At 36.6% G+C, this 19,220-nt stretch overlaps 1 protein-coding gene across 7 annotated transcripts in view; it reads right to left on the reverse strand.

Annotated features, from left to right (window-relative positions):
- Positions 1-397: 397 nt before the first annotated feature.
- chchd3a (coiled-coil-helix-coiled-coil-helix domain containing 3a) overlaps positions 398-19,220 on the reverse strand; it is an 87,793-nt gene continuing 68,970 nt past the window's right edge. For all 7 annotated transcript variants that reach the window (XM_048154440.1, XM_048154439.1, XM_048154445.1 and 4 more), the window contains 2 exons: positions 7,384-7,519; positions 398-1,084 (listed from right to left, as the gene is read on the reverse strand). In XM_048154440.1, coding sequence (XP_048010397.1) covers positions 1,061-1,084; positions 7,384-7,519 — 160 coding nt within the window. In that variant the 3' untranslated portion in view covers positions 398-1,060. The remainder of the gene's footprint in view (positions 1,085-7,383; positions 7,520-19,220) is intronic.

Raw genomic sequence — 19,220 nt, forward strand, 5'->3', positions numbered from 1 at the left:
TCTTAAACCTGTTAAACTATGACAAAAATGGTTTTGCAACTTATTTTAATATCGTGATAATACCGTATACCGTGATAAAAGCTTCTTATGTGGCACACAAACTAAAAATAGTGAAAGGCTAATCTGATATTCTGATTATTTGTAAAGCAATTTAACTAATGAATGAGGTTAAATTAATTCTAAATAATAATAAAAAAGCATTAAAATGTTTAAAAATACTGCATTTATGACAGGAACTGACAAATAGCAAGATGATTTAACGGTCAAAGACTATTTGTGATGCATTTGTAGGATTATTTGTGATTAATTTGATTAATCAGTGCATCCTGTAATTTATTTTAAACGTGTTTAATCATGCCCTACTATTAAGACAATAATAGGACGCAGTCACAAGTGGTTTAGGGTTTGATTAGTTTATTCTTTAAAGCAGATCAGGGGCTTAGACCTGACCCTCTTATGTGAACAACAAGACAAAAAAATCTATACTGAACATCACACGCAAAAACACAATGAACAGCTGGAAGATGTGACTAGTGCAATGGGGAGTGTGATGGAGGATTGTGGTGGATTAGCAGGGTGGATCACAGGTATGGCGGCTAAGCGGCCAGACGGACCAAATCTAGAACCAACACGGATTTCAGAGTTCTGCGATTCTGTTGTGGTTGGGTCTAGATTGGCATAGTAAGGCCAATATTTGGTGTCTAGTTCGGTTCTCTTCAATGTGTGCTTTCCTTGGTGAACCAAAAAAAAATGTGTTTTCTGGTTCAGAACATTTGAGTTACACCTACGATCGCCGCTGCTTACTGATTCTGTCCATTTCAGAACGTGATTTCCCTTTACTGGATAAAGGAGAAATAACCGGAAGGTGGGAGAAAGGTAAAAGTGATGGGGAAAAGGTATAGGAAAAAAAGGAAGGGGGTCTATCTATCTCTCGGTTCACTGCAGATTCTGTCTCCGTTCTGCTCAGGTGTGTCTCCGGGTGGCGTCTTTCCTTGGCAACAGTCGATAAACGGTGAGATCACAGATACAAACAGGTCTTCCTCTCTTCCTTTGCAGAGACTTAACCCCCAGTCCTCAACTTGTCCTAGACAAAGACAAAAAGACAGAATTCTTGTTAGGAAAAAAGCAAGAGATGCAGTGGCACGTTTCCACAGCATCTGCATGCAAATACACAAGGATAAAGAGAGAGTTAGAGGGAAAAAAAGGGAGTGAATGTGAGTGCATGTGTGCATATTCTTCAGAGATGAACCACACGGCAAACCACGGTGGAAGCAAAAAGCCCCAACACAACCAAACGTAAACACACGGCTCTTTCTTCCCATCAATACACATCTCTCACAGGCTACTGCACCCGATAACAGGAAATAAGAATCCCTAGAGTGAGAGAAGGAGAGTATGAGGAAAAGGTGAGGTGGAGAAGATAGATGGGCGTAAAAAAGGAAGAAGCCATGGTGGAGAGGTTTCAAGAGAAAACAAAACAGATTCATCCTTATTTGAACTTGCATTAATATGAGCATTAATTGAATGTGCAACCCATTTTATGTAATCTGACATATGTCTGACTAAAATGGGAAATTCAACATAAGGATAATTTTGGAGATGTTTGTAGGAGATGTTTAGCAGAATGTTCACGCTGCTCTTTTCCATACAATAAAAGTGGATGATAAACGTTCAAGCTCCTGTAGGAAAAATGTTTATAATACAAAAATTACAGTACAAAACTACTACAACTTAATAAACGCTAATTCAAAATATCACTCAATATTATAATAGTATATAAATAATAATAACGTTGATAGAAATTACTTAAGATAATTTTATGACATTTAATACATTAAAGGTCCCGTTCTTCGTGATCCCATGTTTCAAACTTTAGTTAGTGTGTAATGTTGTTGTTAGAGTATAAATAAAATCTGTAAAATTTTAAAGCTCAAAGTTCAATGCCAAGCGAGATATTTTATTTAACAGAAGTCGCCTACATCGAACGGCCAGTTTGAACTACATCCCTCTACTTCCTTCTTTATTGATGCACTAAAACAATTTTTTGACTAACCTCCGCCCACAGGAATACACAAGAGTTGCGTTTGTAGAGTGTGTTTGTCGCCACGTCGTCGAAACGCTGTTATTTTCATCCCGCAGTCCAATCACCGGGTCTGATTCCGGCTCAAATTGATAGGGTAAAATTAAAGACATGTTTACAATAACACTGAGCGCATGCATCTCCACGTTATGGTAAGAGGCGTGACCTTTCCGGGCAAGGTTCGCTAAGCTGCTGTCGAATCACAACACAGGAACCGCTGGCACAATCAGAACTCGTTACGTATTTCTGAAGGAGGGACTTCATAGAACAAGGAAGTCATCAGCCCGTTTTTATGACAGTGGAAACAGCGGTATACAGATAAGTAAATTATGTGAAAAATACTGTGTTTTTTTACACGCGAAACATGAACACATGTTATATTGCACACTATAAACACAATCAAAGCTTCAAAAAACCACGAAAAACGGGACCTTTAATACATTTATTGTATGGAAAAGAGCAGAGTAAACATCTCTTTTTGTGATGGACGGAAGACAGAAAATCATATGGCTTGCAGCAATATGAGAATGAATAAACCCCTTTAAGGCACCTCAATAAAGCAATGCATTTCTGTATCTCTCTCACGCACCCACTGCTTGTGTGAGCTCAGTATCATAATGCTAAAATATGCGGAAAGTTCTGGAGTAGAGGAAAAACACTCAAACAGGTGGTGGCATTTGTCCCAAACCTCTGAAGGACACAAGTTTGAGCCAGTGAAAAATACGCCTTGGCACAAACAGATGCTGCAGTCGCAAACTCTTCCGCACTTTCCGAAAGAGTGGACGACAGTTGAGAGAGAGAGAGGGAGGGTGAGGAGTGTTTGACCACGCGTTAAGAATAAGAAAGAGTGAATGAGAGATTGCTGGTGATAAAGTAGTATTCATGGTGCTTTGAGAGGAAGAGGGCGTGTGCTTTATCTCTGGACTCAGGGCACTATCGGCTCGGGGTTGTACCGCAGTCACTGCTTTACAAAGTGATGGAAGAAGGAGAAGAAGGTCACAGCCAAAATATTATCAGTCCAGGAAAGATAAACCATGGAGTAATTACATTCACAAAGCCACAGCCATGACCGATCACTGTCGTTACCCTCTCTGCTAGTCAGGCCGTATCAGGGGAATTCATTCCTCTTTAGCTATGGTGACCACTGATTAGAGCCACTCTATCTAGATGCTTTCAATAAGAGTTATTTATACAAATATACAGTGCTATCAGGTCCTTGTTCTCTGAAAATGCCAAGGATAAGATCCTGAGGGACTTCCAGATCCAGACAGACAAGCAAGGACTGGCCAACAAATCAGACATTGTGATCTGCAGGGGTGATATATGGAAAATGCCATAGATTGAAGGAGAACATACAATACTAAGAATTCAAAGCCAAAATTGTTCTGTAGGTGAAAGGGCATCTAATCAAACTCTACAGTATTTTGATCCAAATTCATGTGTTCATTGGTAAAAGATTTAGTCGAATTTAACCAAAGCCAACATGGAAAGGTTGCCTGATATGCTCACATCCTCAAAAATCATGAACAAAACTATGCAAGGTAATATTACAGATGAAGACATTAAATATGGCTTCAATTTGCATACTGTTCAGCCTATGCAGTTAATGATAATACAGTATTACTACATTTCAGTGTGCAAAGTTTTATGTACTTTACTATGATAAACTTGATATAACATATTTATGATCGTATTTAGATCACTATACTTGATATCCAATTTAAAATCTGGGTCTAAAATCCAGATGAAAACCACTTTCCCTGGTTTTGAAGACGAACAGACATGATACAGCACTGTACTGTTTTCAGTAGCAGCACTGCATTACTGCTGAATCTACATTATATGGATAGAAATTATATTTTACCATAGTTATGAGTTTGCTGTCTGAAATTAATGTAAAGATAAAAGACGGGGTACCGATATTAAGACAATAAATACACAAAGCTTATTTCCATTGCATAGTACATATGAAAACAAAACAACAAACAAACAAACAATATGATAGTATTGTGCGAAGAACAGACACAAATTCAAGTAATTTTTTCAATGAAAATCTCTTAAATCACATTTATATTTGCTAAATATGGTGTGTAAAAAAACATTTCACTGCAGGTCTAGTGTAAAACAAAACACAACAAAACAAAAAATAACAAAACAAAACACAAAGCAAAGAAAAGAAAACAAAAAACAAAACCAGAACAAAACAAAAAACAAAACAAAGCAAACAAAACAAAAACAAAACAAAAGACTAAACAAAAACATGAGCTGATTCTTTTAAAGAAAAAAAGAAAAAAAAAAAATCACAAACTCAATCTGACAAATTACTTGCTGAATTTGCTTCAGTACATGACTCATTAGTACATAAAAAAAGAGTTATGATTAAAAATATTCAAAATTCACATACTTTTCATGGCTGCACAGCAACAGGACTCCATCTCTCTTTCTCACACATACACACACACACACACACACACACACACAAACAAGCTGTTTAGCTATTTTGTTATCTGGATGTTATTTTTTGGTGTTCCTGTGTGACTAATAAAAGTTTATTACACAGGTAACCTCTGTTCCTCACAGCAGAGTCAATAAAATCATAAAATTCCTCATAATATTATAGGTATCCATATTAAATTTACCAGACAACAATACTAAGAACAAGCCTGCACACATGAACATGCATATGCGCAAACACAAAAACATTAGAGATGCTAAAGAAGTTACAGGTAAATTTGGCGCATACACAACAATGAATAAAACATCTCTTTATTTACATGATGTATTGCTTAAGTGCTGCAGAATTCACAGCGCTGCTTTAAGCTAATGCCCCAGAGGGCAACACTCTTTCGCTCGCACTCCCCAAACTGTGCCGTTGTAAAAATCTAATGGAAAGACCCATCTGAATATAAATTGTGTTTGCGCGGAATTGCTGGAGTGTGCGGAGAGGATTTTCGGAGAGGGTCGGTCCAATTCTGCCCATTTCCATCCTTGCGTTGCAGAATCGGGACCGGGGATGTTGCGGCGGGGGATTGTGGGACGGTGCTATTTAAATGACACGTCCCCGTTCCCACTTACTTCATTTAACACACACTTAGGCCCGCACCAAGAACAGCAGCTGTCAGCTGGTATTATGGAAATGACTCTTTCGTCTGAGCCTACAATTTAGAATGAACTTAGTGGCGCCTGTAGCCAAGCGGAAAGTGAGAGAACACTATGCAGAAGTTTCGATTTGCAAATGGAGGTGCGGGTCAAGCAGAGAGTGTGTTATTACAGGGCTTGGAGAGGATGGCAAGGCTGTTTCACTGGATCTTAATGCTGTGGGCTAAAGAGCAGCTGTATATGCTAATATGCTGGGGTTGCTGGGAACTGGCAGAATGCACAAAACAGAAGACACACACACTACAATGTGTCTCTATTCACAACACCAGCACTACGGGCAAATGTGGCAAAAGTTTTGGACTCGCATGAATGATTCTTCTACAAACTATTTTACATTTATATTAAAACACTAGCATTTTACATTGTTAAAACATTTCTCATGTGCCCTGGAATAAAGATCTCAAACTGTACACATATTTACCATATGAAGTTCTAAAAAATAAAAACACTGTTTCTGTGTGTGTATATTTTATATATATATATATATATATATATATATATATATATATATATATATATATATATATATATATATATATATATACACATACATACATACATACATACACACACACACACACATATACATACACTAAAAAAAATGAACTTTCACTGTTGTTAGTTTCACTCAAACCACCCTTGTTCACATTACTTAAAAAACTCATGTAACTACATGAACTTAATTTAACTGCGTTGTTTCTACTAAAATTGAGTATTGTCAGCTTTACTTAGTAAGTTTTTGATCAGTCAACTTAACATTGCTGTGTGAAACGCACACATTATTGTTGACATAACTAACTGTGCTGTGGATCCGTAGTTCCCAGCATGCTTTGCAAGGGACTGCATTAGGAGAGTAAATTTAGGGATTAAAGTGTTATTTTATGTGTTTTTCAGTAAAGGGAAAGATGTTGTTAGATTATGTGAGTGTTTAATGTTCAGTTATGTTGGACATTTAGAGTAGTTTCTGTAATGTTTTTAAAATTTTGTGGTTACCATTATGCAGAAGAGCGAATGAAACTCCTGCTCTCAATTCAATTGAGTTTGTTCAATTAGTTATTTTTTGAGTGCATTTTGGGGTGAGGGGCTGCATTCTGATCTGTTGTATCCTTTTTATTTAAATGATTATTCAAAAAATCAACATAACATTATTAAGTAAACTGCACATATAAATATTATGTAACAGTGACATTCAAATGATTTGTATTTACTCAAAGAAATTTTGTCAGCTTAATTTCTTTTGTTCATTCAACTAAATAGTTTTTTGTACAAATTACTCAATATTGTTGCGTGGAACCACTTGACACTTATTTTTTAAGTAATTCCAACAATTCATTTTTTTGAGTGTATATATACATTTATTTATTTGTTTGTTTGGGCAAGTTAAAGGAATAGTTCAGCCAAAAATGAAAATTCGGTCATTAATTACTCACCCTCATGTTGTTCCAAACCCGTAAGACTTTCGTTCATCTTTGGAACACAAATGAAGATCTTTTTGATAAAATCTGAGAGCTTAACTGACACTTTGATGCTTCAAAAATTTCATTAAGAGATTATAAAACTAAATTCAAATGAATTGAGCGGTTTAGTCCAAATTATCTGAAGCGACACGATCCTTTTATATGATGAACAGATTGAATTTAGGCTTTTATTCACATTTAAACATTCATCAACTCACATTTCACTTGTGGTAAATGGAAATTCAATGTTTGCTTGACACGTGCGAGAACCAATGAGGTCAAGCAAGTTCGGCTGAGCTTCTGTTTATGTTCACTGATCAATGTTTATATGTCAACAAAAGCCTAAATTAAATCTGTTCATCATAAAAAGTGATCGAAAAGAAAATTTGGACTAAACCGCTCAATTCATATGGATTAGTTTTACAATCTTTTTATGAACTTTTTGAAAAGTCAAAGTGTCAGTTGCGTAGATGTCAAAGCAGGGACAGAAAGCTTTCAGATTTCATCAAAAAGATCTTCATTTGTGTTCCAAAAATGAATGAAAGTCTTACGGGTCTAGAACGACATGAGGGTGAGTAATTAATGACTAGAACTAACCCTTTAAAAATAGTACAATTCAACAGTCAAACTTGGGTTAAAATAAAACTAAAATATCAGGCATAGACAAACACACACACTCATATTCACCTGTTTAGCATTGTTGACACACTGCAGGTATAGAGAGGCGATGTTGGAGCACATCAGAGTTTTTCCGGCATTTTCTCTGTAGCATTTCAGAATCTCCCCCTGAAGGTCGGTGCACACTGGACTAATTTCATATCGCCTGTGAGAGCAAGAGAGAGAACCAAAAAGTAAAAGAAGGGAAGGGGAGAAAGAGAGAGAGAAAAACAGAACAGTCAGAGGAGAGACAAATTTAGCAAATGAATGTGGTCATCCATCATAATTACATTTTCCATTTTTAATAAACTGATCCTGTGGCAGTGACAAAGAGCTGTTAAATGATGTTCTTGCTGTGTTTTCAAAAGTAAACATCAGATCAATCACTAATCAATAGCAGATCTGATTTGTGCAAAATTAGTTTGCAGGATAATTGCATGTTGAATCACAAGGTCTAACAAGGTGCTGCTTCAAGACATACATCAGCCGTAGAGGCCGTAGACATCCTGAACCACACAAATATATAATAATATTTAAATATATATGAGTCATTCTATGAAACGGGTGCCATTTGGGTCCGCAACGTTTGATCAGATGCATAAGGCACAAAAAATGTCCCAAAGTCTGTTTCCAAAGCTTAAAGTTAGTAATTTAAGTGTTCTTTTTAACATGATATATGATCAAATGGTTTTTTTGAAGAGTAGCATACTATTTTTAATCATTTTTCATTATTACATAGCCAATTTCACATGTCCGTGTTAACCAACATGACATTTGCATCTAAAATATCACCAAATAAGTTTTGGTCAAACATATACTATTTTCAGGATTATATGTGTCCCTGTTTACACAAAATATATTTATTCACAATAAACCTTATTTATTTTTTGTAAATATTTTATGATTTGTGCGCGTCCCTCAGTTTGACTTACCACCCCGTCACACTAACTTGTTTTATCTATAAATAATGCACTGTTCCTTTAAATGACATCACAAAGCCTAAGTAACATAATTTGAGCCTTATAGCCGCCAAGAGCAAAAGCAGGCAACTATGTACATTTTTTTTACATTGTTTATTTGTTGCTTTTTCATGTTAGGCATGGCCCGTCAAGCTTAAACTTACCACCCCGTCACGCAAAATAGATAGGGAAAACTGTTTTTTGTTATTATTTATTTATTTTTTTACATTATTAATACAAAGATAATTATATTTCAGATTGAATGCATGTATGCTAGGTGAGAAACTTGACCACATGGGAGATTTGTGGACATTTTGGGATGAAATTTACCACCCCGTCACATACCACCCCGTCACAAAAACGTGACGGGGTGGTATGTGACGGGGTGGTAAATTTCATCCCAAAATGTCCTGTGATAAAAATCACATTCTGGAGGGTAAACTTTTTTTTTGGCAGGGTTCCCTTGGTAAAATGTGCATTCCAAGGGCTAAATATCATGTTATTTGGGCTCGCTTTAACCGGTGGACATGAAAAACAACCCACTGCAACAGTGTATAAGTAGCCTAGCTCAATTTCGCAGGAAAAACGCAGACTTGGCAACACTGTTTGGTTCATTAATTCACTCACTCACTATATCACTTACACACTTTTTACTCAATATGAATGTCTCCCTCCCCCAGTTTTTAAAGTTTAACACCAGCAGATCTTATAGAGAAACACTTTGTCCAAACCACCCCGTCACATCAGTTACCACCCCGTCACAGGGTCATTTTGTTAAAGTTTTATGGAAAGAAAATGAAATGTTACATAAATGAATATTGAATAATGTTCTTGTCAGATAAATGTAACTTTATTTGTATTTTTTAAATAAATTCATTTTTTCAGTACAAACAATGAGGCCATTGAAAGGTCAAATTCATGTTTCAAGATTAAAAATCTAAAAATAAAAAAATCATATTAAATTACAGACTTTCTATTGATAGTTTCAACCCTGTTCCTGGAGGAACACTAACAGTACACATTTTCCAAATCTTCCTAATCAAACACACCTGATTCAACTCATCAGTTCGTTAGTAGAAACTCCGAGACCATAAATATATGGTTCAGATAAGGGAGACATTCAAAATGTGTACTGTTGGTGTGCCTCCAGGAACAGGGTTGGGAAACACCGACCTAAATGAACACTTTTTGGCATTTAAAAAAAAGAAAAAAACACTATTTACCTACTTTTGATGACCTTCCTAATTGTCAGATTTAGTTAACTTCTGGTGAAAGTTTGATCCCCTGAGCATAGCACCCACCCGCCCAGACAATAGAAAGCAGTATTAATCAGTGCAGCTTATGTCTCTGATGTGTAGATTCTCCAGTGGCGAGATGCTCCCTCACTGACACACAGACCTGCGTCTAGACCCCTCCAGCTGTACCATATGTGTGAGCCCAAAAGTCTGTACTGATACGGACATTTTTGTCAGTAAATGATATATTGTCTGATATTAGAATGCAGTATAAATCTACATTTTGAGAAAAATTGTTTTCTTAAATGAAACCAAACATCATGTAAAATAGATTTTTTTCACACTATCTTTCTCATCTACATTTCACAACTGAAGCCTACTTTGAACCACCAGAAAAAAATAAAATAAAATAAAATTAAATTAAACATGCCTACGGCCAACTTTCTTTAACATTGAAATGAAAAATATACACTATCAAATTAAAAGTTTGAAATAATTAAAACTTTTTCATGTTTTGAAAGAAGTCTCTTATGTTCACCAAGGCTAAACAGTTATTATATGCTTTCTGTTATTTATTTATTCATTAATTATGTGATCCCCATAAAACTTGTAAGAAGCTTTCTATCTATTTTTCTCTCAATTATAGATATTTCCACATTAGTAACAATATCTGTATGCAACTGCGAGGATATTTTGGCAGAAACTACCAAAGTGATATTTAGTAAGCAACCTGTGCACTCAACTCAAGAGCGCTTTTTCAAAATGTATTTGCAAACACCCCAGAATATCCAAACTTTGACCCAGACAGCATCGAGTTTCCTGTTGGATTTTACAAAACCTTGCAGATTGTTATCAACAACTCATCCATCACTCAAGGTCACAAAAAAAAAGCACATTTCCAACCAAATATCGTTCTTTGGGAAAGATACCGAGGATACAGCCGGTCACGCTGGGCATATTGACGAAGACCACCCGGTTCCCATGAAATCTGAGGCCCAATGTGTCCAAAAACGAAACATCACCTCTGTCCCCGAAGGATTAGAACACACACACAAAACTCTTCATTTGACAGGGGTGACCTTTGGGACAGCAAAAGGCAAATAAAGGATTGGGCAGGAGGGAGATGTTATCCTGCTCTATTCAGAGAGACACTCTTTTTAGATCAGACGTGGTTTAATCCGCGCCGTCATTCATATTAGCTGCTCTGAAGGGCAGATGAATGAAGGAGTGAATGGACACCCGCTGTCAGTCACCATCTCAACTCTTTGGGTCCCGGAAGGATTGGGGATTCACCCTCTCTCTTTTCTTATCCTTTGCTTTCTCCATCTCTCTGTCCTTTCCTCAATCTGTCCACTCAAACACACACAGCTGCTGACTATCACACATCATCCCTCTTCTAGACTGCCTTAGGGTAAACCATCCCAAAAAGGCAAAAACGTACTTCTACTATGTGCTATAGGTACTTTACTGGTGATGGAAAAGTATATAATTTTAAGCATGTAATAAAACAATATGGCAGTACTGGGACATACCACCATGTTATAAAAAAACTATGCATGATCCATTTATACTTATACTCCAAAGAGTCACCTCCTTTTTTTATAATTTATAATTTTAGCCTAAAAAGTTGGGCTGCCCCAAACTAAAGATTTTTCTAGTCAACTATTAGTCGTTTATTTAAGCCATTAGTCGACTAATCGCACGTTTATATTAATTTAATGACTTAAATATATACTGAGGAGAATACTAAACCATAATGAGCGTTTAATATATACATAGGCGTAATACATAGCCTATTCCGTGCTCCAGTGCACGCATAAAGCTTGCCACAAAGCACCGGCAAAAGAAATGATTATGAATGTGTTGGGAAAAAATTTCAAGGAGACATTTTAATTATTTATTAATAAACTAGTGATTTCTAGTCAGTTCTAGTCAGTGTCGGCTGCAAAGTTGAAGTTGATGATGCTGTCTCGCCATCTCCGCAGTATAGTGAATAGAGAGAAATGCACCTTTCATACAGATTACATAATCAGAGAGTATTTCTTTTTGATTTGAATTGGTTAATTTAAAAGCAGACATTTCAAGGTTTCTATAGATACATTTCTCATGTCTGTAAGGCAAGTAGCCTATGCGGAGACCGAGACAGCAGAAAGTGCATCCTGTTTGTTTTCTTTATTTTACAAAGGCACAATGTTTTCTTGTTATTATGAGTTTACATAAATAAAAGTAGTTTAAATGATGTATTACGCTTATCCGTATGACCAAAAATGACAGAGTATTTTAAGTTGTTTCCGCTGTTATCAGAAAAAAAAAGCGCGCCGGCGCCTCCATATCTTGCAGTAAGCACCCTAATTGACCCTTCGCAAAGACCCGCCCCCCCTTAGTTACTGTTGCTTTGTCCGACAAGCCATGGCACCGTCACGCTACACAGAGTGAAAAATACATTGCGGAGCAAAGAGGGCACTGACAGCACGTCGACAGACAAGACAAAGCAGGTTATATGATATTAAACAAGTCCCAGCTTTCAAACTGTGTAGATTTTTTTTAAGAAATTTGTGATACACAAAGTATGTACACAATAGTGTTTTTTCCTTTTCTCTGAAGTCTGTATATTTTATATTTTTTTTATGCAGTGTGCAAACTGTCAAATGTATATTGGTGTATATGAAGAGATAAAAAGGACTCTTATTTTGATATTCTGTCCCGGGAGACGTGAATGGACTGGTGAACTGCGCATGCTTCATCATACCAAGAGGAGGTGTGAAGGAGCAGATGCGACTCTCCTGGTCTTTTAATTTTATCCTGTTTTTACAGGGACAGTAATCTGTCTGACAGGTCTCGGAGGCGGGGCCTGCAACAAATTCAAACAATAAAAATCGTTTTGTGGCTCTTTAATGTGTCGTGACCATGGTCGTGACAGATTGCTGTAGTGCCTCAGCTCAGGAGGCTCGTGAACCCATCATCTCTTTCTAGCAGTTCATTTATAGCATCAAATAAACATGAATGAACACGAGAATGAATGTTGTTTCAAAAGAAGTCAATATACACAATTTTTCAAGTTTAACTCCAACAAGGTAAATCTTCTAACTCCAGACTGCTTTGTCGGACAAAGTGACAGATTCTGTGTTCTGATTGGTTAGTTCGCTTGTCAATCAAACTCCCGGCGAAGGGTCAATTGGTTTGGATTTCCTGCCTGACATACTGTAATTACCAAAAGGACCCACCGTTAACGATCTGTTCCTCACGGACTGTGTGACTTTGCCACAAGTTGTTTTTTTTTGTTTGTTTTTTTTACCTTTAACTAACTGACTAGGGTCTACTAAGCCTCTTCTACTCAACTAATGATTAGTTGACTATTAGGGGGCAGCCCTACTAAAAAACATGATATAGAACAAGATATTTTATGTACAGTATACATCGAGACAGAGGTCACCCTAATGCGACTCTCTTGTAAACGCACATACGGCCATTGCCGGAAGCCAGTGATTATAGTTTATAAAGTTTTAAATATGGATATGTTTTAGGGATGCACCAATACTGATATCAGTATCGGTATCAGTATCGGCCCGATACCAATCTCATGTACTCGTACTAGTAAAAATACCCCCGATACCAAAGACTGATACCTCACGTGACATAACTGAGAGAATTTCCCATGCACAGAGACACCGGCGGTAGCAGCAGAAACAATGTCAGCCCCAGGGGTGTGGAAATACTTCAAAATTATTGGTGACAACCCACACATTGCGAACTGCATGCTTTCAATCACAATTCGTTATCAATTAGTGAAGGTGGGATAGGCGGAATCGCACTGAATGACAGACCAGAAGCGCGCAATCCCAATTCTCTCAGACAGCGCATGATCAGTTCTCCTTGCGCCTGAATGGTCAAATGTACACATAATTGTCTAAATGTCCAATGTGGAGTATCTCATGTAAATACAGTCGGTTATGGCTTAAGTGGACGTAAACAATTGGCTGAAAACAGGACATGTGTCTTAAAGGGACCATAGCCTAATTAAATATTTGTCATTAATGATAATAAAACAACAAAATATGTTAATTAAAAGTATACATGGTAAATAAACCTACTGTATCTGAAAAACAAGTTTATTTAATTTGTATCTCTACAGTATTTTTTGTATTGTTTGTAATTTGTTTGTACATTTCTATGTAATTTCTATCTGTGAAATTTTTGTTCTTTAAGTTTGTGATGAGCACATAAAAATTATTACTTTTTTCATTAGAGTAATAATAAAGAAGCTGTCCTACATTCATTAGTTTCACTGTGTTGTGCTTGGAAAACTGCAACATCACCAAAAAAAGAAAGAAAAAAAGAGAGAAATAAATAAATATAGGCATCGGTATCGGTGAGTACCAAAAAAACCAAACAAACAAACAAAAAATATATATATATATATATATATATATATATATATATATATATATATATATATATATATATATATATATATATATATATATATATATATATATCGGTACTCGTACTCTGTCCTTAAAAAAAATAGTATCCGTGCATCCCTAATATTTTTCTTACAAAAAACCATCACTTCACTTCAGAAGGCATTTAATAATCCACTGGAGTCATATGGATTTGTTTTATGATGGACGGATACGCTTTTTGGAGCTTCAAAACCTTGGACACTATTCAATGTAATCACAAACCTGGGAAGAGCCAGGATATTATTTAATATAACTCTGATTATGTTAGGCTGAAAGAAGAAAGTCATATACACCTCGAATGGCTTGAGTATGAGTAAATTTTGGTTGAACAATTTCTTTAAGCACCAAATCAGCATATTAGAATGATTTCTGACTTCACAATATTACTATTTTTACTGTATTTTATTTTATCATATAAATGCAGCCTCGGAGAGCATACGAGTCTTTTTTTCAAAAACAATAAATAATCAATTTGACTCCAAACTTGAATGGTAAACAAACAAACAAAAAAAACACATATACTTTGGATAAAGCATAGCATCATTGGCATTCTACTTTCAACATTATAATTTGGGACACACTACTACTAATCTTAAATATTATATTATATAGAATGGAGAGTAGGCAAATTGGTATTGAGGGGGAAAAAAAAACATAGGAGGGTAAAAAAAGCTTTGCTGTTCAAACACATTATCTGAGGTTTAAACCTAATGCTAATGGCATTATGGGTAAAATATCCACACATCAATTCAGATGAATGGCACCTTCACCATCTCTCTTTCTTTCTCCCATTCTCCCCCTTACAATCCACAGATCGGGCGTCAAAAAGCAGGACAGCTCTATAATATTTATTTTATATATTTATTTATGTCCCCTTGTAAATCCCTCCGTCCAGCTGAAATGGTTTTTGGAAGAAAAGAAGTAGATGTGGATCATAAATCACAGCGAGCAGGCGCTTGGACGACTGTGACACAGAGGGCTGAGAGAGACATACAGATATGAGATGCTTTATCACAGGAGGAATGAGAAAGAGAGAGCTTCTGAATGAAAGGCAGGGAAAAGAGGAGAAAGGACAGAAAGGGACTGTGCTCTAATTTATCCCACGGTTCTGCAACCTTTCTTTTAACCTACACTAGCACATGAAGGACTTCCTATAGGTGTGCTGGTCTGTAGGGGATTTACTAGGCAAAAAACATTCGGGCGCAGTAGCGCAGAGAGAAACGGCAGAGGAAAGGCAAAAAGACGCCCTTCCTGCTACATTCAGCTTGTTAAAATACCAGCACACATTTCTCAAACGGTCTTAATTCTCTCAAATCAAGAATAATGAAACATCGGCCCACGGGCGCTGTGTATTTAAGTCCAGTGTTTTACAGTCGGCTCGGATGAACTGAGATCTCTCTCTTAACAGACATGTGACTATCCGTCATCATTATGAGCACTCGCAGTCTAGCGGGGTGAAGAGGTTAAGCGTCCACTTCTGAAAAAAACCACATGTATGTTCATTTGGGAGCTGACGGCGTGTGTGACAGGCAGACAGAAATCAAAACAAATGAAGCAGTTACGAAGAAAAATGATAAGCGCTCATTTTCGTCGTTTTTAAAACATGATCTATCAGCTTCGAGAGGGAAGAGGAGATGCCACGGGCTCCGAAACGAACTCGCATCATCCCATTACCTGTCGGGATGGAAAGAACAGGGAGAATTGGAATATATATATATATATATAAAAAGGGTTTTCGATGGAGAAGATGAGCAGAGGTCGGATATCAGGGTGGGAAAAGAAAGGAAGGACAAAACATAAAGATGAAAGAGTAGGAGGAAAGATAAGAGAATGATACAAAGGTAATCAAGCCACGGTAAAGATGTAACAGAGCCTGTCTGCAGTCTGGAGACACACTTTCAAGATGATGAGGGTTTGATAACCTGTGACAGCAACAGTCATAACTGTGTGCGTGGAGCTCTCCTTGTTGAGTGAGAAGGCCATTTACTCTACGTTGATATTCTTTGCCGTTCAGCCTTCAGCTGACCTCTTTTAAAACAGAATACTTAGCTTAAATATTATGGCTGGTCTACTGCCGTTCACTTATATTTCGCTGTAATAGCTATAATTGTGTTCTCTGAGACAGGTCAAGCTGTGCTTCAATAGGCAGTCAAACTTCATGGCCTTTTAAGAGGAGTTATTTCTTGTAAAGAGCAGCCTATTACAGTTTGAGATCTTGCTGTGTATGATGGGGCTTTTCCAAGGAGACATGAGCGGATGCCAACACACAGTCTCGGAAATAAGGGTCAGAAATAATCTCTATGCATATACGCAAATGCAGGCGCTAGGCATCCAAGATCAGGGCTCGACAATAAGGACTGGCCGATGGCCTGGGGTCAGCGTGAAAGACTCTTAGGCCAGCTGACAGTGCTGCATCTTCATGGAATTTGATCATTTATAAGCCTTGCCAATTTAAATATTTAAGTGCATGTAGATGCTAAAGTACTAAAGTTTGGTCCTCACGTGTCTCACAGTGCGCAAATAGTCCTTCACGTCTTCCCGAGCTTGCATGGAAGTATTCACACAAAATTATGTCAAATTGCCGTCTTGTCGAGTATAATCATAAACAGTCGGTTATGTCTTAAAGGTGCCCTAGATTCAAAAATTGAATTTATCTTGGCATAGTTAAATAACAAGAGTTCAGTACATGGAAATGACATACAGTGAGTCTCAAACTCCATTGTTTCCTCCTTCTTATATAAATCTCATTTGTTTAAAAGACCTCCGAAGAACAGGCGAATCTCAACATAACACAGACTGTTACGTAACAGTCAGGATCATTAATATGTACGCCCCCAATATTTGCATATGCCAGCCCATGTTCCCAACATTATGAAAGGCATTAGACAAGGGCAGGGAATCTGGATCTGTGCAGAGCTGAATCAACAGACTAGGTAAGCAAGAAATGGCAGATGGAGCAATAATAACTGACATGATCCATGATATCTTGATATTTTTAGTGATATTTGTAAATTGTCTTTCTAAATGTTTCGTTAGCATGTTGCTAATGTACTGTTAAATGTGGTTAAAGTTACCATCGTTTCTTACTGTATTCACGGAGACAAGAAAGCCGTCGCTATTTTCATTTTTAATCACTTGCAGTCTGTATAATTCATAAACACAACTTCATTCTTTATAAATCTCTCCAACAGTGTAGCATTAGCCGTTAGCCACAGAGCATAGCCTCAAACTCATTCAGAATCAATGTAAACATCAAAATAAACACTGTACTTACGCGATTAGACATGCTGCATGACAAACACTTTGTAAAGATCCATTTTGAGGGTTATATTAGCTGTTTGAACTTTTTTTATGTTGTTTAAGGCAAGCGCGAACTCTTGGGGTGTGGAGCACCAGATTTAAAGGGCCACACACCCTGAATCGGCTCATTTCTAATTATGCCCCAAAATAGGCAGTTAACTTTTTTTAAAAGATGTAATATAATAAGGGTTAATCAAAATTTATACAGTGAAGACTATGTAGTGATATTTTACATTTGATTACTGTTTCTATACCTGAAATTCTAGTTTAGACCTACATGAAAAACCTGAAACAAACTGTTTATTTCAGTTGTATATGTTTGTTCTGTTGTATTTATTTGTGCTATGGACTGCCTGTAACAATATTTAAAATTGATATGAGTTAGGCTAGTAGTTATTGGTGTCATAACCTTATTTATTAAGGTTACATGGATCAAAAACAACTAAAATAATAACTATTTTATTTCATTTAATTTCTTTTCTTTTCTTTTCTTTTCTTTTCTTTTCTTTTCTTTTCTTTTCTTTTCTTTTCTTTTCTTTTTTGTGGTGGGGCCAGTGAAAATTTTGGCAGGGCAAGTAAAAATTTAAGCCACTTTAAAAACATAAATAATTTAATAAAAGTCTGTAACAAAAAACAAAAATGTAATTTTTGGAAAAAAAATATATAATTTATCATTTAAGAATAAAAATAATTTATTATGAAATAAAAATGAAATTCACTTGTAGCATTCACAACAATTGATTTTACTATATAGCATTTTATTTTTTATTTATTTATAAAGACTATTATAATATCAGAATTTCAATTTTTACAAAATGTAAAAATGAATTAATTTATATATATATTTCTCAATTCCAAGAACGGAAAGAACGGTCTCCAGGTCTTTATCACTTTATTAAAATCAAGCAAAACAAATTGACAAATGTTTACTTTCATGAGCCTTCACATATTTGTGAGCTTGCAGCGGGAATCTCTTAAGTGAGAACGAGAGGTTTAAAGCTTACAGGTTCCCTCCCGCAGAGTCTTCTGGGATTTCTAACGGTTCGATTCTCTTAAGTCTACATTCGATGAATACTCAATATCAAGAACACATCTGGGTACTTTCGTGCATCCTCTGTATTTGAGTTGATGAGTACTGGAATTGAACTTTGATGGCTGATGATGACGTAGTACAAGAACACAAGGTCGCAAGATCGCTTAAGAACGCATATCATGTGAAACTGGTGTAGTGCATTGAAACACTAATTCCAACAAGTGCACTTTGACCTAAACAGGACAAGTTAATGGGCGCCTAAACTAGGTGAGCAGAGACATTTAAACCCATTCAGAGAACAGAAGAAAGCAGAACATAGGGAGAGGTCAACGCTGTGAAACTGCTTCGGTGTGACAGAGTACAGCACCCCCCTGGGGACACAAGACAAACACACAGAGTGCATGCTTAAACACAGCATCACAGGGATGAGGCAAAGGTCAGCACTGACAGGTGGCTGAAGACAACATCCCATTCTTCCAGTCAAGCATTTATCTGTAATTCATCCAGCATCCACGGCTGCATAGCTCAACAGGCTGTGTGTGTGCGTAAGTCTGTGTGGAAGAGCTGTTTCGTGTGTGTGTGAGCAGACAAGCATTGTCTGCATGCATTCTTCAGGATCCTCTGATCAACATGCTTAAACATTATCTCTAATTCCAACCTTTACCCCAAATGCTAACCCTAATTTCTACTATCTAACCTTAGTTATCTTAATCTTCACTTAACCTTAACCTCAAACCCTCTCCTTTAACCCTAAACATTACCAATTTTCCAAGTCCAAGTTCCCAACCTTAAACCATAACCATATCAGAAAACATTGGATGATAGAAATGTCATTCTAAACCCGTTCACCATGTCATCACTGTATTGCTTGGTTTCT

The sequence above is a fragment of the Megalobrama amblycephala genome, linkage group LG14 (genome assembly GCF_018812025.1).
Source record: "Megalobrama amblycephala isolate DHTTF-2021 linkage group LG14, ASM1881202v1, whole genome shotgun sequence".
In the NCBI taxonomy this organism is placed as follows: Eukaryota; Metazoa; Chordata; class Actinopteri; order Cypriniformes; family Xenocyprididae; genus Megalobrama; species Megalobrama amblycephala.